This window comes from Nuphar pumila, chromosome 8, assembly GCF_984573655.1.
Source record: "Nuphar pumila chromosome 8, dmNupPumi1.hap1.1, whole genome shotgun sequence".
Lineage (NCBI taxonomy): Eukaryota > Viridiplantae > Streptophyta > Magnoliopsida > Nymphaeales > Nymphaeaceae > Nuphar > Nuphar pumila.
Window position 1 is genome coordinate 116173491 of NC_143256.1, and position 22719 is coordinate 116196209.

At 39.2% G+C, this 22719-nt stretch overlaps 1 protein-coding gene across 6 annotated transcripts in view; it reads left to right on the forward strand.

Moving 5' to 3' along the window:
• Positions 1-20968, forward strand: part of LOC149830335 (uncharacterized) — a 39305-nt gene extending 18337 nt beyond the window's left edge. For 3 of the 6 annotated variants that reach the window (XR_016433852.1, XR_016433854.1, XR_016433855.1), the window contains 5 exons: positions 259-320; positions 410-516; positions 633-720; positions 20005-20560; positions 20704-20968. Coding sequence is in view for 2 of the 6 variants with exons in the window: in XM_090016445.1 (XP_089872571.1) it covers positions 259-320; positions 410-516; positions 633-720; positions 20005-20352 (605 nt within the window). In the remaining 4 variants the exon portion in view is untranslated. Of the gene's footprint in view, positions 1-258; positions 321-409; positions 517-632; positions 721-20004; positions 20594-20703 lie in introns of those variants that run through there. The other 3 variants (XM_090016445.1, XM_090016446.1, XR_016433853.1) reach the window with 2 other exon arrangements.
• The last annotated feature ends 1751 nt before the right edge of the window (positions 20969-22719 follow it).

A 22719-nucleotide genomic window follows, 5' to 3' on the forward strand; every position in this document is an offset into this window, starting at 1 on the left:
CATTTATCTGCCATGATGAAACTTCTCTTCTTCAGATTCAAATGCTTTGTGAGGCAATCTTCCGGTGTCATCTATGTGGAAGCCTTGGCTCTAGGAGATGGTCCAAATGCCCATGTGACATCATGCTCCCCTGTCATTTATCACTAATACAATGCCGTCCCCAAATGGTTATCTCATCATGCTCATTAACTGTAAGGATCAACGTGTTTCCTTCTATTGAGGTGGTATCAATTAAATTTCTCCCTTTGGTATCTGCAGAGTCTCATCCTGCTGTTCGTCTGTCTGATGATGTTGTATCTCGGAGCATCTTTGTCAGCAATGTAATAACCTCATTTCGTTTTCCTTTTCCCTTCTAGTGTTGCTTTTGTAAGCTTAAGCTCTACCAAATTTTTATTTCCTGCACTTGCAGGTTCACTTTGGAGCAACAAAAGATTTGCTTTCTACACATTTCAACAAATGTGGTGAAGTGCAGAAGGTGGTAATTGTGACAGATGCTGCAACTGGTCAACCTAAAGGGTAATCTGTTTCTGATTTGCCTTGATTAAGATATTTTTAAATTGGTTTATGATTTGCCTTGATAAAAAGTTCCATTGAAGATTAATTTGGTTTTTATTTGCTTTCCTCTGAAATAGATCTGCCTACGTGGAATTTGTGCGCAAAGAGGCTGCTGAGCTTTCATTGTCCTTGAATGGCACATCTTTCATGTCCCGCATTCTCAAAGTAAGTTGCACCATCTTGCTTTTGTTCAGTGATGACTTTTTGTCAATCTTTGTACAAATTGGCAATTTTATATTCCGGTGGGTGGTTGTTTGATTGTCTTAGATAGGCGATGCCATTGATGGAATTCAAGAATGATTTTTTTGTAGCTTTGTAAGACACGATGCAAGATTCTTTGACAGTTGGAAATAGTGATGTCAACAGGGGAAAAGTTTATTTATAGCAATGCCTTTGGTGGTGATATCTACAAAAAAACATTGCTATAGAATTGTAAAAGTTGTTAGGGGTTAATGGAAGTTGGTCAATTTATTTATTAGAGAGAGAGAGAGAGTGAAAAATTTGTCGCCCAAACATATGGATAGATTAACCCAGAAAGAGAAGATGCTCTTTTATTACTGGAAAGAAAAAGTAATTATGTCTATCCAACTGACAGCCATCCCACGACATAAATAAATTAAGGACCAATATTAACATTGACAAAAGGAATGACACCAGTTTTATACAACTTACAACTAGTTTCCAAAGTCCAAACAACAAGACCTAGACGATGTTGCATATTTGGACATCTTGATTGACTACAAAACTTACTGAACCTGAAGGAGCAAGGACCAAAAGAAACCTCTTCTATGATTCATCACAGATAACATATGATTCTCTAATCCAGTATCCTCTAACATATGTTGTCCCTAAAATTTTCCTTCAATAAAATAAACCGAGGTCTAAAAATACAACAAATGATATAATCATCTGTTAATTGTGGCATCAATGCGAGATTTTCTTGAAAATTAGGAATAAAAGGACTATTTTTCAACTCAATGGAACCATTTGGAAAATAAATGGTTACACATCCAACATGGGTTATGGAATGTGATGTTCTATCTCCTACTCCTACAATTATGGCCTCTTTTCCTTAATAAGGAACAATGGAAGTGAACATACCTGCATTACTGGTAACACAATTCATGGCTCCGCTATCCAAGTACCAAGTGTTGGTTTTTAAAGATGTGATGGATAGGACATCCATGCTTGGAGTCAAACTTTTGACACTACCTCTATCATCTGCTGCTCCTTGAACATTGGAATTATATGAAGCAAGATTAGCAGAATTGGAGTCTGTTATTTGGTTTCTCATGATAATATCTGTAAGGAGATTGCAACATCACAAACATTGCACATCATCAAATTAAGATTTCCATAGTTGGGGTTAGACCTGTTTCTATAATATCCAGTATCTACTGTAGGTTGAATCCCACAACCAATACTAACATTAAAGTTGCCGCCTCTATCATCATTAGCAAATCCTCCATATGTACCAAAATCTTCTTTTGCCACATCCTTTGTTATTCATGTTGTTGAACCTACCACCATGGTCATGTCTTTGATGAAGAAAACGAAGTATGCTTGTTGAAAAATAGTGACTCATGGTGTAGTAACACTAGTCAAAGCTGTTAGTGCACGTCTCCTTGTGATGGTGGGACGTTGCAGTTTCAAACCAGAGTTACCGGAAGCGCCTAGGCGTATGGGGAAGCGCGCTTCCCCGATACACGCTTCGGAAGCGCGAAACGTCGTGCTTCCGAAACGCGTGGGGGAAGTGTCCCCCTTTTTTGGGAAGCACGCTTCCCCCTCGCTTCCCCATTTTTTTCATTTTTTCCCGCTTCTCCCTCGCTTCCTAGGTCGCTTCCGGTTCGCTTTCGAGACAGTTCATAATTTTCTTCTAAGTGGTCCCCCGCTTCCCCGCTTCCTAAATTTTTGAAAGTGCCTCGCTTCCCGCTCCCGCTTCCCGCTCCCGCTTCCTCGACTGGTAACTCTGGTTCAAACCCCAGTGTTAGGTTGAATAATAACTGGTGGGGGTCTGCCTAACCCCAGCTTGCCTTAAAAAAAAAACACTAGTCAAAGCTAAGAAAAAGTTGGATATGAGGGCTTGGCATGTGCAGACTGACAAACGACTCATTCATTTATGAGTTATTACAATGCATAAAACACCTTATCTACATGCTTAAGATGTGGAAAGAGAAGAAGACACTAGATTTACGTGGTTTGGCCTCGGGCCTGACTCTACGAGCAAAAGGGGACTAGAAAATCCACTAACCATAGTGAGGAATACAATGACAAAAGAACTCTCAAAGTCCCAAAACACCCGTTACTCTCAAGGATCCTATCTTTCAAGGAGAGGCACTTCTTTATTATAAAGGAAGAAGCCTTAAATTGCATGTGGAAAAATTACAGAAAGAGGCAAGGTCCATACTCGCACCCTGGAAGACGTTTGTGGTGGGCTCCAACTTGGGTGATGCTAGCACTTAATTGAAGGCGGAGTCTTGAAGTTAGTAAAGGTACATTTGTTGTGATACAAAACAAGAAAGTTGTAAGTTTGTATTTTCAAGGTTCCCCTATCATAAGTTTAATGACAGTCTCTTACTTAGTTTTGTTAGATTCTAATACTACCAAGTGATGACAGATTAAACTATTAAATACTGTAAATTTCTCATATATATATATATTATATTATGTATGTATATACATATTCCATGTATATATGTATGTATATACATATAAGTATAGTGGAATGTACTTAGGGCTTAAATGTAATTTTTTACTTTTTTGTTTTCTTTTTTTATTTTGTTTAATTCAAATGGTAGGATTGACTAGCCGTTAGAGTCTGACGACTAGACAAACTAGGCGTTAACGGCTAGCTCTTTGGCCCTCTTGTATATATAATGAGATCTCCCCATTCTTTAATATTAATAAAATTATTATTTTTTACTTGTGGGTGTTCTCTCTTGTGTGATTTTTGTGAGTGCTTTGTTTCCCTTGAGTTCTTGCCCATAAGTGGCATTTGAAGACTTTCTTCTTGGACATCATTTCATTACATGGTCTAAGAGCATATAGGCTCTTGATCCTTGTGGTGGACCATTACGGTGCTCATGTGATCATGATTGTGCATACCTCAGTTCTGTGCTCAGAGTGATCGTGTTGCTTGAAAAAGCTCGGTTGTTTGTGGTGATCATGAGTTCGTGCTTATCTTCTTCCTCTATCCTTCTCCACCTTTGTCTCATTTTCCTCTTTCATGGACATGTATGACAAGGAAGTTATCAACTTCCTCCCCTACAAACTCAACTCTTCCAATTATGTGGTGTGGTCAAACTTCATGAATCACCACATATATGGAAAAGGTTTGTGGGAATTGGTTGATGGTTCCGAAAAAGAACCTCAACTAATTCTCACAAAGATAGAGAATGACAAGACCACACAACTACGAGGGGATGAAAAGAACAAGGCCATTGCAAAATACAAGAAGAAATAGGAGTGGAGGATGGGCCACTCAAAGGTTATGACATGTCTCATTAATAGTGTGGAGGTTGCAGTATTCTCATATCTTGCAAAATTTGATTATGCTGATCAACCATGGGACTTCCTCAAAAGAATGAGGTCCCTACGAGATATCACACACACGTCACCTTCAAAATAACGTATGGACCATGCAATAAGGAGAGATGACCTTGAGAGAACACTATGGTGCCTTCTCCCAACTTTGGGCTGGTACGAGCTCTCGACGTTGGAGCCTAAGTGGCATTGCTCTCTTGATATTGAACTCCACTGAAATCAAATAAAGAAGCGGTTTTTCCAATTCATCAATGGCCTTCAATCGAAATTTGATCAAGTGAAGGATTCATTGTTGCATAGAGGAAGCATTTCATCCTAAGAGTCTGGAGGACTTAATTATGGAGGAATATAGGTTGAAGTTTTGGTCAACCTAAGAGTGAAGGAGATTCGGTTTTAGCTGTATCTAAACTGGGCTCCTACACCAAGACATACACAATGAATATGAAGGGAAAAAGATGATAATATGTCATCATTGCAACGAACCGAGACATATTAAACCTTATTGTCCCAAACTTAAAAATAAGAGAATAAGGTTGAAAGTTAACCATGGCGGGATTATCTCAAGAATCCAAGGTGGCCAACGATAATGGAGCTACACCTATTGGAAACATGTCACTTCAATAACTTTGTGGGAGCTCTACAACCTTAAGGGATTTTCTACTTTCATCGAGGCGGTTATATCTTCTTCATCTCCTCTGGGTATGTCTCCTCGGCTTTTAGATTCTGATGCCTCTTTTCATATGACCACAAACATAGATTTCCTCTTTAAATGTCATAATAATTCAAGAGCTTCTTATGTTTCAACCGCTGGTGGGATTTGTTTTAGTATTAAGGGGATAGGGGATTTTGAAAATAATCATGGTTTTCAAGTTCCTAATGTTAGATTTATTCCAAAATTAAACCTAAATTTGCTTTCCGTTTCCCAAATAACTGACCATGATTGTAAGGTCACCTTTTCATCGCATGGTTGCTATGTGCAGGATCACCTTTCAAAGATGCTGATTGGGGAAGGCCATAGAGGAGGCCTCTACATCATGGACTCTCTTTATTTACCAAAGAATACATTTTTTTTAATGTCCAAAATCTTTATGTAAACTTGTGGCGCAAACGTTTAGGATATCCTAGTCCGTTAAGGCTTCCTCATTTTTCAAATTTGAGAAAAAGTTGTAATGTTGAGGATTTACAATATATTGATTGCATTATTGGTAAAATGAAAAGTTTACCTTTTGGGCAAAGAACCTTTATGTCTTCTAAACCTCTTGAATTGATACATTCAGATATTTAGTGTCCAGTACCAATAGTATCTAGGGATGGATATGCTTATTATATCATTTTTGTGGATGATTTTATGAGATATACTTGGACTTACTTTCTTAGGCATAAATTGAAAATATTTAACACTTAAAAAAAATTTCATAATCCTGTAAAGAACAGATTTAAAAACAACATTTGTATCTTTTGCTCGGATTCAGGTGGAGAATTTCTATCAAATTAATTTAAAGGTCATTTGGACTCAAATAAAATTACTCACCAAAGATCTTGTCCACACACGCCTCAACAAAACGGACTTGCAGATAAAAAATATAGACATACCATTGAGACTACGTTACTTATTTCAAACAATGTATCAAATTTTTTTGGGCCGAAGCTGCGCTAACCATTGTTTATCTAATTAATAGTATGCCTTCAACTTCTCTAAATAATGTTTCACCTATTGAAAAGTTTTTCAAAATAACCCAAGATTATAATAGGCTTAGAACCTTTGGTTGCAAATGTTTTGTTTTGTGTGACAAAGGTGATAAACTCTTCCCTAAAGCTATACCATGTGTTTTTCTTAGGATATGCTGAAAATCAAAGGGGATATAGATGTTTTGATCCCAAAATCGATAAATTATATGTTTCTAGAAATGTAACTTTCATTGAAAAAGAATCTTACTATGGTTTGGAACTTTGGAAAAGCCTAAGAAAGAAATTTCTGTTTGATCTTTTGTCTAATAATACTAATGGTGATGCACGTAATGAATGTATAAATGATGATAGTGTTGATGACTATTGTTGTTGACAATGTTGATGATTCTATTGGTGAGCACATCAATAATGATGAGGTTAATGTTGAAGAATCTCGAGCTACACATTTGCAATACACTAGACGTGGTTATGAGAAACCTCCATGTGCTTTAGAAAAATATATTAACAACCAAACTAGGGGAGAAACTGGGGTTACATTTTGTTTCCCGCTTTTGCTTCCTAGTCTGGTAACCTCGGTTGAGACCCAGGCCAAGCAGACTGTGAAGGTCATAGAGTTCCTTATGAGACTTAGTCCTAATTTCAATAATGTGAAAAGTGCCATAATTCACATGACATTTCTTCCGCCTGTCATTTAAGCTCTTTCTGAGCTTATTGCAAAAGAGACCAAGATGAAGTGTCTTCGGTTATATACCCTGCTGGTGACTTGGTCATGGTTGCCTCTAAGCAATCAAGTAGTTATGGTGGGTCCAAGGTTGGGATGCCCAAGTATGACATAAGTGGTGTGCGGTGCCATTACCCCAAAGAAATGGGGCACATGAAAAAGTCATGCCCGATATTGAGGTGGAAGAATGCGAAGATGGGTGGAAGTGCTGCGATGTTTGATATGATTGGTGGCGAAAAGAGCAAGGGGAAGGATGATGCGCGCATATCTGCAACTGCCTCTACCTCCACCTTTGATGTGCAGGCTTCTGTAACCTCCAGGCTCAATCGGGACGCAATAAATCCAACATCTCCTGTCACTTTCTGCTTCATCTAGCTCAACCATGCCTGTTGGTACCTTTGGTTGTGCTTATGCAGGTATCCCTAGTATTTGTTTTGGTTGGCTGATTGATTCAAAAGCGTCATGTCATATGACCTCCAATGAGTATACTAACCAATTATAAGCCATGTTGTGGTGCCTTTCACACTATAGATGGCTCTCTTATGGATATCCCTAAAGTTAGCTCAACTACTTTTGATTCTACTCGGGAAAAAATTATACCTAAAGTTTTCTTGGTTCCTTCTCTTGCCATAAACTTGCATTCTATTGGTCAAATTACTCAATTCAACTGTGATGTAATCTTCAGTCCTAACTGTTGCTTTGTGTGGGATCGGTCATCAGGGAAGAAGATTGGGACAGGACATAGGCAAGGTCATCTATACTTCCTTGACAAATTGGATCAAAGTTTTGATGGAGTAGATATGCAGAGTGTCGGTGCTGCAGTTTTGGAAGTGTCAGTGTTGTGGCACCAGCGTCTTGGTTATGTGTCTAGTTCTAGGCTCCATTGTATGTTATCTTCAAGTGTTTTTTGGGTAATAGTGGTATTTCTAGTCTCTGATAACGTTAGGTGTTTTGAGAGCTTATCATGCTCTCCCTTTCAGTCTCAGGGAAGTTGAGTCTAGTAGTCCTTTTGAGATTATTTGCTCAGATCTTCACTCCTAACATTAGGTGTTGTTTAATAGTAGGATGCCCAAAGAATTTTGGGCAGAGGCCACGGGAGTTGCAGTTTATTTAATAAATCAGATGCCATCTAAGGTCATTGAAAAAGATTCTCCATATAAAAGGTTTTTTGGCAGTTTACCTGATTATGATTTGTTGAGTTTTTGGCAGTACCTGCTTTGTGCTTGTTCCTTCTCAACAAAGAGATAAGTTGTCTCCAAAGTCGATTAAATGTTATTTTATTGAATATCCTGAAAGTCAGAAGGGTTACAGATGCTTTGATCCTATAAGAAAGTTTGGACCTCTAGACATGTAGAATTCTTAGAGCACATGCCATATTACAAGAACAATCATCATGTTGAAAGTTGACTTTACGTTTCCTTTCTTGATACCCTTCTCAGAAGATTCAAAGAAAGATAAGGATAAGGAATGGGTCATAGTAGAAGGCCATTAGGTGTCCCTTCTCAGTTTTTCCTTGACAGCATGACTAGGAAGGTGAATCCTTGTTAGAGCCAAGTCCCAATTCTTCCTAGATCAATCCTAACGAGAACACACCTATGCCTCCTCCCATTCTGTAGGTGCGTATAAGTTTTCGTTCCTCAGTTTCTCGGTTTGTCTTTTATGAATCTTTCTTACTACTCACCAAGCTTTCTTGGCTATGATTCAGTCCTATCATGAGCCCCAATCCCATGCTGAAGCTGTGTTAGAGCATGAGTGGCAGAAGACCATGTTTCAAGAGGAGGCATTGAAAAAATGGAAGCATGGGAACTAGTTAGACTGCCAGAACGGAAGAATATGGTCGGGTGCAAGTGAGTGTATAAGATAAAGACTCGAGTGGATGGATCAATAGAGGGATATAAAACACGTCTTGTGGCAAACGGGTATAGTCAACAATATGTGATAAATTTTGCTGTAATCTTTGATTTTATGGCCCATATGACAACCATCAAAACCCTATTGGTAGTGGCAGCTATTAGGAGATGAGATTTATGGCAGTTCGATGTTAAAAACACCTTCTTGAATGGTGATTTAGAGGAGAAAGTGTATATGAAATTGTCTCAGAAATTGTTGATAAAAAAGGCGGATTATGCAAATTAAAGAGGGCCTTGTATGGTTTGAAGCAAGCCCCGATAGATTGGTTTGACAAATTCAACGCCACAATTATGGGATTGGGCATCAAGCAGAACTTCCATGATTCGGCTTTATTTGTGGCATCCTTTGCAGTAGGTCAAAGCATCCTTTTGTTGTATGCGGATGATATAATTGTGGGAGATGACAAAACCATGATTGAAAATGTGAGGTGTCAGCTGGCAGAAAGTTTTGATATGAAAGGCATGGGCAAGCTGAAATATTTTTTGGGACATGAAGTTGCATACTCAAAAAAAGGGTATTTGTTAACTCAACATAAATATGAAACAAACTTGATCGGCAAGGCAAGACTGGTAGATGACAAGAAACAAGTAGATACTTTCATGGAAGCAAACTGCAAACTAAAGCATTCAGATGGTGAAAATTTAGATGATCTTAATGCAATTGGTAGGGAGCTTGATTTACTTGACTATTTGAAGGCCAAATATCACCTTTGCAGTGCATATGTGTTGAGTCAGTTTATTAGTGCTCTCAGATCTACTCATTTAGCGGCAATATTAAGGATCATAGGATACATTAGAGGCACTATGCACTGTGCTTTGTTCTTTCTTGCTTCTTCTGCCTTAAAGTTGAAAGCTTATTGTGATCCTGACTTTGGAGCAGTATCCCAGAACATGCATTCTACCACTGGGTTATGCATATTTTGAGGAGATTCCTTGATAGCATGGAAGAGTAAGAAACGACAGGGAGTTGCATTCTCCACATAAAAGTAGAATATCGTGCCATGGATCAGGGTACAATTGAGGTGATGTGGCTAAGATGGTTACTGGAAGACATGGGTGTTATTGAGAAGGCCACACCTTTGCATTGTGACAATCAGAGTGATATTCACAGCCAAAACCCCTGAATTCCACTCAAGCACATTGAACAAATTGTCACTTCACTAAGAAGAATTACCTGGATGGAACCAGCTCTTTGTCATACATTGGGACAACAAGTCAGATTGCAGATTGTTTTACTAGGAGTTTGCCCTTAAAAACGTTTCAACCATTTCTTTTCAAACTTGACATGATCACGTTCTCATCATCCCAAGATTAAGGGGAAGTGTTGTGAAATTTAATACTTGTATCATAGTTCTCCTCCTGCTTCTTGTCACTTCCCACCCGCTCCTCTCTCACTTCCTACATTTTTCATATCAGAAAATTATAAATTTTTTATAACAAGCTTGCATGTTGATTTTATATTGTTTTATATTTGTGTTCACGTGATTCTTATTTGCTTTTGCTCGTGCTTCATATTGCTTTCAATGTGTTTTCTTTTCATTTTATCATGCACTTGCAAATTGCTTCATAACTGTATCCGACTTCCTGCTTCATACTACTTTTCAACACTCGCTTCCTCGCTTTCGCTTCATGCATCGCTTCTCGTATCCATTTCATTTCCTGGTAACTATGATTGAACCAACTAATTGTTAAAATTCCTTTTTGTTTTTGCTAAATACTCTGATACTGGCAGATTCTCTTTTTCACAACCAAGAAGTTGCTTCCTCAAGTGCATAAAATTATATTGAGATGTTGAGCATGAGAATTCTTGAGTTTATCCCACATTTATTGAGGACTGGTATAGGTCTATAACTTGAGCCAGAAAGTCAATGCATAAGTAATGATATATCAAATTTGTGATGTGCACATTTGCAGTAATGCGCTCCTTAGGCTCCCTTTTCTCGTTAGGTCTCGTTAGGCCCCTTCAAAATCGTAGTTTTTAGTATTTTTTCTCACATCTAACACCATAGATGTGATCTTTAGGTTTTGTTTAGTGGGAACCAGATTTTGGATTGCCGGAATCTGACCTCTATACAAGTTTTTCTGGTGATCCAAAAATCAATGGCTATAAAAACATCAAAATTTCCCAGCTCATAAAAATACATTTTTTTGGAAAAACATGATCTAAGAGTTGATTCCTACTAAATCGAGCATGATAAACACATCTAACGGTTCAGATATGTCATAAAACCTCTTCAAACTATGGGGCCTAATTAAAAAAGGGGGCCTAATATGTTTATTTCTCATATATATATATATGTTAAAATATATGTAATTCATATATATGTATATATTTATATACATATATATTTGTATAATCTAAAATACCCGATAGGGGTATTTTAGTCATTTCACAAGTACCCGATAGGGGTACTTGTTTATTTTCTTTCTTTTTGTATTTTTTCTTTTTTTTATCTTTTATTTTTTGGTTTTTTGTCCACCTAATAGGGGCCCCACCATGGAGTCGATGGGGCCCCCAACGGTCACATTTGTGACCGTTGGGGGCTCCCAACGACTCCATGGGAGCCCCTAGGTGGCTCTTCTTTTAAGGCCATATGGCCACTCCTCCCCTCCTTTTGTGTATAAATAGGGGTGAACCCCTCTTGTATTTTGTACTCTTGAGAGTTCTCTCTCCTTCAATAAGAGGCATTTATATTTTTATGTTGTGTTGTCTCCTTTGAGTTTGGGTATTAGCTCTTGTTGTTTGTTCATTAGTGGATGTTGTAAGTGCGTAGAGCACTCTTTACTTTTCCGCATATTTCATTACATGGTATCAGAGCCTTGTGTATGCTCTTCTTCTTAATATAGCTAGTTGTGTAGCTATATTTGTTTTTTTGTTGGTCCTCTCTTCTTTTATCCTTTTAAGTGTGATTATTATGGAAGGAGAACAAAAGATTGATCTCTCCTTCAAGCTCAATGGATCCAACTACATGATGTGGGCCGCCGCCATGGAAAACAACCTCAAAGGGAAAAAGCTTTGGGGATACGTTATGGGCACCATTCCGGAACCACAACTCCAACTAACTAAGATGGAAGGCGATCAAGAAAAAGCTCTTGAAGGAGATGCCCGCATGAAGGCCATTGAAGATCACCAATCTAAAATAGAAGATTGAGAAAGTAAGCATGCCAAGATTCTTGCTTGGTTCATGAACAATGTGGAGCTTAAGATTTGCGCCAACATTGCCAAATTTCGGATGGCAAATGAAGCATGGTTCTTCATGAAAGGTATGTTTACCCAAAAAGACCTTGCTCGTCAATTCTTTCTTCAAGAAAAAATCCGGACTATCAAACAAGGAGAAATGAGTGTTAGGGACTACTTTAGCACTCTTGGCCCTCTATGGGATGAGTTATCCTTGCTAGAACCAAAATGGGTTTCTAGTATAGATGTGGAATTAAGGAGAGAACAAATGGAAAAAGAACACTTTTTCCAATTTTTACATGGGCTTAGGCCCGAGTATGAACAAGTTAGATCCTCCCTCCTACATAGATCAAAACCTCTTCCTTTGGAAGATGCCATTGCCGAAATATGCCAAGAAGAAACCCGTCTTGGCATGATTAAAGGAGGAAATGATGTCTTGGCCGTATCTAAACCCGACAACCATATGAAAACCTACAAACCTCCTCATTTTGGAAGGCAAAATAACTATAATGGCAACTATAGAAAAGCCATTTGCCATCATTGTCAAGAACCGGGTCATATAAGACCTAATTGCCCTAAGTTGAATGAAGCACCAAAAAATAAAGTTGCTTCCGTTGAAGAAGCCACTCAAAAGAAAGATGAAGCAATCAAAGGAACAGACTCTTTTTCTCTTGCTCAACTATCGGAGGCACTACAAACTCTACTCAAGATTCCATCAACTTCGGGTGCCGCCGTAGCTTCTTCCTCTCCTCCAGGTATGTCGTCTTGGATCCTTGACTCTGGAGCTTCCTTTCATATGACCCCCCTTGAAAATGAGCTTTCCGATTTATGTAATAATTATAAAAACTCCTATGTTTGAACTGCCGATGGTACATCTTTACAAGTAAAAAGTTTTGGAACTTTAAACTTTTCAAAAGACTTCTTTGTGCCAAACGTGAGAGTTGTACCTCAACTTAATTTAAATCTCCTCTCTGTTGCTCAAATATGCGATCATGGATGTAAAATCTCCTTCTCAACTAAGGATTGCTCTATACAGGATCTCCGGTCCGGGAAGCTGATTGGGCAAGGCCATAGAAGGGGAGATCTCTATTACATGAGCAACTTGAAACTCCCCATTAACTCTTTTTGTAACCATGTCCAAGATAAAAATATTGATATTTGGCATCAAAGACTTGGACATCCAAGTTTCTCAAAAATGTACTCCTTTCCATTTGGAAAGAAATTTTGTAATGAGAAACATTTTGTTTGCAAGAATTGTATTTTTGGCAAAATGAAATCTACTCCTTTTCCAAACCGAACTTTTGTGTCCAAAAGACCTTTTGAGTTAGTCCATTCGGATGTTTGGGGTCCTTCCCCCGTCATGTCTAAAGGAGGGTACTCCTATTATGTCACTTTCATCGATGACTACACTAGGTATGTATGGATTTACTTTCTCAATTTAAAATCCGAAGTCTTTGAGTTCTTCAAAAAATTTCATATGATAGTTAAAAATCAATTTTTAAGTAATATCTCCACTCTTAGATCCGATTCGGGTGGAGAATATTTATCAAATGAATTTCAAAACTATTTAGAAGTAAATGGAATTTGTCATCAAAGATCGTGTCCTAGGACTCCCCAACAAAACGGCTTGGCCGAAAGAAAGCATAGACATATCATGGAAACCACTAGGACACTCCTTATTTCCAAAGAAATTCCAAAGAATTTTTGGGCCGAAGCGTCCTTAACCTCAACTTACTTAATAAATAGAATGATATCTTCATCCTTACAGAATACATCTCCATACGAAAAACTATTTGAAAGAACACCTGACTTCAATAGATTAAGAGTCTTTGGATGCAAATGTTTTGTCCTTACTCATAAACGGGACAAATTATCTCCTAAAGCTATTGAATGCGTTTTCTTGGGTTATGGAGAAAATCAAAAGGGTTTTAGATGTTTTGACTTGAAAAATAACAAACTCTATGTATCCAAAGATGTAACATTTTTGGAAAATGAGAATGGTTTTGTGAAAACTAAAGATATTGACGAAAGTGAATATACTTTTTTATTTGATCTTCTATCTCAAGAATATGAGACTCCTCAAGAAGAGGAAATCTCTAATGAGTCTTTGAATGACCTAGAGGAAATTCCTCTTGATAATGCTATAGATGAGAATAATAGACCAATCCAAACATATGTTAGGCGTGGTCAACAAACTCAAATAAGTGCCTTGGAAAAATACTCTCAAGGATCCAACATTGAAGAAACATCTTTAAGGAGATCCAGTCGGATCTCCAATCCTCCTAATAGGTTTGTTTCCTATGAGTCCTTAACTCCTAGATATAGAGCATGTCTAATTGCATTGCATTCATTTCATGAACCTTCACACTATAATGAGGCAAAAAATATTCCCCAATGGGTTGAAGCCATGAACTTAGAGCTTAGTGCCCTTGAAAAAGCAAAAACTTGGGAAATAACTTCGTTACCCACTGGAAAGAAATCAATAGGATGTAGATGGGTCTTCAAAATTAAAACCAAGAGTGATGGTTCATTAGAACGTTATAAAGCACGGTTAGTAGCTAAAGGATATGCTCAGGAATATGGTATAGATTATGAAGAAACCTTCGCACCTGTTGCCAGAATGACTAGTGTTAGGACTCTTATTGCTATTGCGTCAGTAAAAAAATGGCCTATCTATCAATTAGATGTTAAGAATGCTTTTCTAAATGGCGAATTAAATGAAGAAGTTTACATGGATCCCCCACCAGGAGTATGTATTGGTAAAAATAAAATTCTTAAACTTAAAAAGGCATTATATGGTTTAAAACAAGCCCCAAAAGCTTGGCATGATAGATTTAGTAATGTAATGACAAGTTTGAATTTTCGTTCATGTTATACTGACACTGCTTTGTTTGTGAAAAGTGCAGGGTCTTCTGTAGTTATTTTACTACTTTATGTTGATGATATGATCATCACAGGAAGTGATGAGAAAGGCATTAATGATATTAAAAAGGTTTTGAAAGAAAATTTTGATATGTCTGACCTTGGATTCTTAAGATATTTTTTAGGAATTGAAGTGGCGTACTCCCCTCGAGGGTACATTCTCTCTCAGATGAAACTTGCTGCTGACATATGTTCCAAATCTGGTATTTCCGACGATAAGAAGACAGAAATCCCAGAAGTCATCAATGCAAAATTAAGGTTGGAAGATGGAACACCTCTCGAGGATCCTACTCCCTACCGGCAACTTGTTGGGTCTCTAACCTACTTATCCATCACACGGCCAGACATTGCTCATGCCGTTCACTCTGTCAGTCAATTTCAACATGCACCTACAACTGTGCACATGAGTGCAGTCTTAAGGATCGTCAGATATATCAAAAATACCATAACTAAGGGAGTTTTTCTTTCCTCTGCCTCATCCCTTGATTTAATTGCTTATACTGATGCAGATTGGGGAGGAAATCCCAATGACCGAGTCTCAACTACCGGATTTTGTGTTTTCTTAGGTGAATTTATGATTTCTTGGAGATGCAAGAAGCAACACAAAGTATCCTTGTCCTCAACTGAAGCCGAATATCGTGCTATGACCACTACAACCATGGAACTTGTGTGGTTAAGAAGCCTCCTCAGTGATATGGGCATTGTCATCTCTACTCCTTCGAAGCTGTGTTGCGACAACAAAAGCGCAATCTATATTGCAGGCAATCACACCTTCCATGAGCGTACTAAGCATATTGAGATGGACTGCCATTACGTTCGTAATGAATACCTAAGAGGAACCATAGCACTACCTTACGTCACATCAGAGTACCAGTTGGCGGACTTCTTCACTAAGGCTCTTGCAGCTCCTCGGTTTTTGTTTCTTCTTAACAAGCTTTCGGTCATATCCCCGTAAAGCTTGAGGGAGGGTGTTAAAATATATGTAATTCATATATATGTATATATTTATATACATATATATTTGTATAATCTAAAATACCCGATAGGGGTATTTTAGTCATTTCACAAGTACCCGATAGGGGTACTTGTTTATTTTCTTTCTTTTTGTATTTTTTCTTTTTTTTATCTTTTATTTTTTGGTTTTTTGTCCACCTAATAGGGGCCCCACCATGGAGTCGATGGGGCCCCCAACGGTCACATTTGTGACCGTTGGGGGCTCCCAACGACTCCATGGGAGCCCCTAGGTGGCTCTTCTTTTAAGGCCATATGGCCACTCCTCCCCTCCTTCTTTTGTGTATAAATAGGGGTGAACCCCTCTTGTATTTTCCACTCTTGAGAGTTCTCTCTCCTTCAATAAGAGGCATTTATATTTTTATGTTGTGTTGTCTCCTTTGAGTTTGGGTATTAGCCCTTGTTGTTTGTTCATTAGTGGATGTTGTAAGTGCGTAGAGCACTCTTTACTTTTCCGCATATTTCATTACAATATATATATATATATATATATATATATATATATATATATATATATATATATATAGAGAGAGAGAGAGAGAGAGAGAGAGAGAGAGAGAGAGAGGATCAACATTATCACACATGAAGATCAACAAAATGTTGAACCCAACAAAATAGAAAACAAAACTAAAATATAGAAAAACAAAAGCAAAAGGAAAAAAAACTACAACCAGCTAGCAACAAACAACAAACAACAAAGCCAAGCTCAACCAGGATCCTCTGGAAAAGAAGGAACCACCGATGAGTGAACGTTGTTCAGACGGAAGGAGAGGTCTCTAAGATGCATATGTAGAATCGCGTATACATCAACCAAGATTTTATGGACAAGATTGTTAAGGATGACTGGAATTTGACGGAAAGTAGCATCATTGCGTGCCATCCAAACAAACCACCAAGTAGTAAGCAACCATGTCTCCACCGCTTGCAACGTCTAATTTCAATAGGGCCTAGGAGCAGATCAAGCGCAAAAGACTCCTCTTTAACAATTACGTTCGGAGATCTCCAAGTGCTATTAAATAGGGCCACGAAGATTGGGCAGGACCAGAATAAATGAAAAGTAGTTTCTTCAGCAGCTTGACACAGCACACACCAACTTGGGAACTGAAAGCCCAACTTCTTTAAATAACTGTGAGTCTGAACCCTATCATGCAAAATTAACCAAGCCAAGACCTGAGATCTTGGGGTAGGGCCCTTACCCCATAACGCACACTCAGGGAACCAATCTGCCCCTGGGGCGAGCAACGATCTATACACTTTATGGGTGTGGAACGCACCATTTGGTGCAATAGCCCAATGCAACCACTGATCATAATTACTTGTATCCCCAATTTGATCTTTGAAGGACGATAAGGCTCTCAGCCACATGCTTCACAAGTGCGAGATCGCCGGCCCTCGGGTTCCATGACGAGAGTTAGATAAATCAGGAGCACCATATTTAGCATGAAGCAAACGAGCACAAGGAGAACCTGGTTGATGGGCCATCCAACATTGCTTGGCCACAAGAGCAATACTCCTCTGTCTTGGAGCAAAAACACCTAAGCCAGCCATACGCTTAGGTAACACCAACGTTCGCCAACCAACCAAATGGCGCTTACTCTTAAGCTGACACCCAGACCAAAGAAAATCCGTCATTAAACGACAAATCTGCTTCTCCACGCCCACCGGCATCACGAACATTGACATGAAGAATTCAGGGATAGAAGAAAGAACATGTCTGATTAAAGTCAGACGGCCAGCAATGGAGAGATAAGACGCCTGCCACGAAAAAAGCTTGTTTTTCACTTTTTGAATAGTTGGAGCCCAAGCAACGGAAGATAGGCGCTTCACTTGTAACGGCAGGCCCAAATACGTCATCGGCAACTCAGAGATTGCACAATTGAAAATCCGTTGACCCGCTGCAAGCATAGGATACTGAACATTGAACATAGTAATAGAGCATTTGCTATCATTTAGGGAAAGCCCAGAAAGAGAAAGAAAAAACTGGAGAATAAGCTTGAATCTAAGCATTTGTTGCACGTTTGCTCGCCCAAAAATAATCATATCATCAGCATAAATAAGAATATGGTCTGAAAAATCCGAAAGATCTAGAGGATCTATCAGGCGCTTCTCCGCAGCACGCTTGAGCAACACCACGAGACCCTCAGCAATGACATTGAACAACAAAGGCGATAGAGGGCAGCCTTGCCTTAGTCCACGCCCCAATTTGATCTGACCACCTCTAGTGCCGTTAATCTTAATCATGGCCTGAGCATTAGAGACCAATTCCCTCACCCACCCAGAAAAACGACGACCAATGCCAAAATTGGATAACATTTGAAATAAGAAGGGCCAATGCACAGAATCAAAGGCTTTATGAAAATCTAATTTAAGAGAAAAATAGGCCTGACCACTAAGATGTAAGGAGTGAATGACTTCAGAGGCCAAGATGAATGAATGTTGAATCCTCTTATTGTGGATAAAGGCAAACTGAGAGTTAGAAAAAATTTGGTGAGCCACGACCTTCAACCTATTAGCCAACACCTTGGCAATCATCCGATAAAGGGCACTCATAACAGAAATCGGACGAAACCTAGAGAGAGAGAGAGAGAGAGAGAGAGAGAGAGAGAGAGAGAGAGAGAGAGAGAGAGAGAGAGAGAGAGAGAGAGAGAGTATTTGCTGCCCTCGTGGGTAAGGACCCCTTAGTTATAATGCATATGGGGAGGAGGCTGTTTTAATCAAATCTAGCCTCATGTACGTGTGCAGCTTGGGCAAAATAGTAGGAATCGACCTTTGGATCATATTTTTTTGACACAAATATACGATTCTCTAAAGGTTGAAAATTTGGTACATTGTAGGCTATGTCACAGGGATTCGGCTAATCAGGTGCCGCACCCGCGTCGACGCAGGTGCGCGTGCGGGTGCGGCACTTGGTGCGGTCAACCCGTCCCTTGGTGCGTGACCACACCGAGGGTCATTTATGTAAAAAAAAAGAAAAACACGTCGAGGGAGGCTTGCCTGAAGAAGAAGAAGAAGAAGAAGAAGAAGAAGAAGAAGAAGAAGAAGAAGAAGAAGAAGAAGAAGAAGAAGAAGAAAGAGAGGCGAGAGGGAGCTCACCTGAAAGGAGGCCAGACGGCGCATCGCTGGCACATGAAGGACCAACATCAGGTGGCCGAAAAACCAAGGCTCGCCGGACGTGGGGCTTGCCGGCGTCACGTGGCCAAAAAACAAACGAGAGAGGGATCCTGCTGCGGGGGGAGAAGGCGAGCGAGGAGAGAGAGTGAGCAGCGTGGGGGAGGGTTTCTCGAATGAGAAACCCTACCCTACGCAGGGTATGTTTTATCGGGTTTGGATCCGGGTCGGATCCGAATCTGACCCGGGTCTGATCCGAATCCGACCCGGGTCTGATCCGAATCAGTCCCGGGTCTGATTTTTTTTTGCCGCACCCCTGCACCCATGTTTTTTTAAAGTGCTGCATCCCCGCACCCGCACCCGCACTCATGCGACATAGATTGTAGGACATTGATTTTTCAACCCTAAAAAATCTGACATTCATGTCGTGAAAAGCTTAATCCAAGCACCGATTTCTACTAACCCAAACATGTAGATCACATCTGGAGGGTTAGATGTGAAAAATAAAAAGAAAAAGCTTAAGGTTTTTCACTACCGGGTTCCACACCCATGATGGTATCTGGCATTACCCCGTATATATATGTATGAGAGAGAGAGTTCCTCCTAATGGTAGGAGGGTGCCGACAGTCTTAGTTTTCAACTTTTTAGTTTTTTTTTTTTGATAATCTAACCTTACTATGGGATCTACATTTTCTGCTTTGTTGGAGTAAGCTTTTGGATTGTCTGATTATGACAAGTGAGCCATTTTTCATAATGTATTGCAAATTGACAATTCAGGATTTTTCATAAATTTAAACACAAAATTATGTATTTTCATCAAAAAAATCATTCAACTGTCGATTCCTAGCAAATGAAACATGCTGAAGGTATCTGCAGGGTCAGATTTGTCAAACATGGCTTGAAACATAAAGAATCTGCACTGTCCACATTGTATAGGCGGTTGGGATGCACCAATTTTCATATATTATAGATACGGGAATATATTTGCTACAATTGTTTATCTGTACAAACGACTTAGCAAATCACATTTTACAGGGCCTGGTTGGTCAAAAACTTCAGAAGTTTGGAGGTCAATAACTTTAGAGTAGGATAGTTTTTGATGTCATTTAGACACATTGTAAGGACACGGGTGACACCATTTTTTGTATAATTTTCCATTAAGAATAGCATACAAGGGGAATATGACATGGGAGTAGTTGGAGTATCCTGGTCGGAAACTCCTGGCTTTTTATTTTGACCAATTGGATGCTGCTATAGGTTCAGGACTCTTATGTATGCCTGGGCCCTGTATTCATTTTTGAGCACAATCACGTCTTGCTTGCATTTTGCTACTCAATGCTGATACTTGTGTTTATTTTCTGATGCAGGTCGTTCCAAGAAGTTCCATGTCCCAAGTGGCTGCTCCGGTGATTGCATGGTCTCGATTTCATCGTGCCTCTCCATATCCTTCTAGGATGCTTCATGCTGTGCCTTTTCCAAGAGGCATGACAGGCATGTATAGAAGGTCATTTCCTTTGAAAGTTGGTCCCCACAGTTTACAGTGGAAGCGAGATTCTCTGGGGACACCGACTATCAATGCTGTAACTGACTCTCAGGGTGCATCTCCTGCTGGCACAACGCCTACTGGTACACCGCTGGGTGCTGCCCCTAGGAGACCGCTGACATATGTGCGGAGCGAGTCAAAACCAGCCGACAGGAATTCGTGTCCAGCATAAGCTTGCATGGCTCTAAAATCTCGTCTTGATTTTACTGGAATCTGGTGTCTCAAGATCGTGAATTGCCATGTTTTTTCAATCGACATGCAAGCTGAAGATTGGTACAGGAAGCGGTCGAGCAATGAAAGAAAAGCTCCTGGCTTGTTTTGTTTTGGCAAAGGTTATTGGACAGTATTTCTTTTGTTCCACTCAAGGCATTGATAAAAAGGTAAAAAAGATGTATATATGGATTGCAATTCTATGTTGGGGGTACTTGTTCTGAGCAAATTCGAGGATCCCCATGCATTTTCATATCTCATAGTAATGAAAATTTTATTCGTCTTTGATAGATTTTGCTCCCTTGTTTGTCAGGTTAGATTCTGCTGGAATTTGAAAGGAATGCCTCATAATCAGGTTTTGTCACAGAACTGCTGGTTCCCATGTGGGCCTTTAATTTGATAAAAATATAATCAACCAACAGTTTTCTATCCCTCGTGAATTATGTGTATCAAGATTTGTTTACCAGACTTTGTAATCCCCTTCGAGCCGATGATTACCAAGGCTCGGCATGGGGTTTTTAAGTCTGCAACTGATTACTATTGATCTTGCTTTCTGCATCACAGGCTGGCAGACCCAGCCAAGGTCTGATAAAGTTAGCCCACACGGTCTCAAAAAAGAAGTGCCAGGTTCAAGCCCAGTTATTTTTTTTTCTAAGCTGGGGTTATTCCGAACACTATGGATGAATTCTTTGATGTGTCAGCAACCGATCTCACTGCAAGTAAGTTTTGCATCGTATCTGCTTATAAATCTGAAGATTACAGCCTCTTGCGAAGTAATTCCCAAGCTGTTTGCCCACAAGGTCCCCCACTCATCTGGTAGTCTGCTTGTGAATGTCACTGCTATATGATGGAAAAAATTGTACATGACACGCTGGGTTGGCTGAGGAAGATACGAGAACAAAGGGCTGTGATCAGCCCAAGGATCAAACCATAATTCAATGGAGGACCCAGCACTTAAAAACCATTTTGCCTCTTGACACACAATTTGAGCACCTAGTTTAACACTCTTCCAATCGTAAGTACCCAGACTAGGAGATACTGGAACCCACATTGACTCTTTGAGAGTTCTAACAAACCTGGGTCAAAGGTGAGGCCCATGACCCGGCTGTTTGATGCCTACCAACACTAACCCAAATCACTCACTTGGAAGACGTGTGTGTTTGGATTCATGGAATTAGATTAAATCCGATTATACTGAATTCTGGTAAATCCTTGGCCATTTTCCAGTGACAAAGAGGAATATTTAGTGGGATTTGACTTCAGTCACTGTATTCCCTGAATCCGAACATGCTCTTAGACTTGCAATGATCATGATCGGTCATCCATCTTGCAGACAGAACAACACTGTTAAGGGTTGCTTGATTGCTCTTTTAGTTTTTCCTTGGGGAAAATTTCTTTGCAAAACTTCGTAATATGGCAAGTTTCTCCACAAGAAAAGAAAAAAACAATTTTTTTAGGCTTATTTACTTGGGGCATGTTTGCAATGCCTTGTGATTTTTGTTTTCTCAAGGTCTTCTGATTGTAAATCACAATTGCAACACTTTCTCAAAGTCGGTGAAACATGAGAAAAATACAAGTTGCGATTGTGATTGAAAACTGTGATTGTTTTCACTTTAAATCTTGTAAAAGTTGATCGCAAGATTGACCGTGTGACCAACAATCACAACTTCTACTTTCTTGGTTGTAATTGTTCCAGGGGCGGAGATATGTTGCTGCCAGGGTGAACACGTACGTACCCACCTTGAACCGCCATGTGCATAAGAGGCCGGATCAGGGTGGGCACCACTCGGGATCTTTCTCTCTCTCAGGGGTTAGAGCAGTAGGTTCGTCGCCCGATGACCTCTCCAACATATCATTCGGTCTTCTTCTTCTTGTGGGTTTTCTTTTTCTAGGGTTTAGAGTTTCTTGTGTGTTTTTATTTTTTGTCTAATTAGCATTTAGGTTTTTGATTGTGTTTTTTCCAATTAGATGAATGTTTAATTAGGTACTTCTATGTTTTTCCCAATCAACATTAGATATGATTCCAAATGCTTGATTTTAGTTATAGTTTTAAGGGTTTCATTTTTTTCTCGATTAGCATGTATATATGAATGATTTTTGTTAGCGAATAGGTTTTTGATTTATTTTTTAATTAGGTTTTAGGTTTTTTTTTTATGTTTTTTAAATTAGCATTTAGGTTTTTTTATTTTAGTTTTTTTAATGAGATGAATATTTGATTAGGTATTCTATATGCTTGATTTTAGTTAGATTTTACGGATTTCTTTTATTTTTTTCTCAATTAGCACACACACACACACACACACACACACACACACACACATATATATAT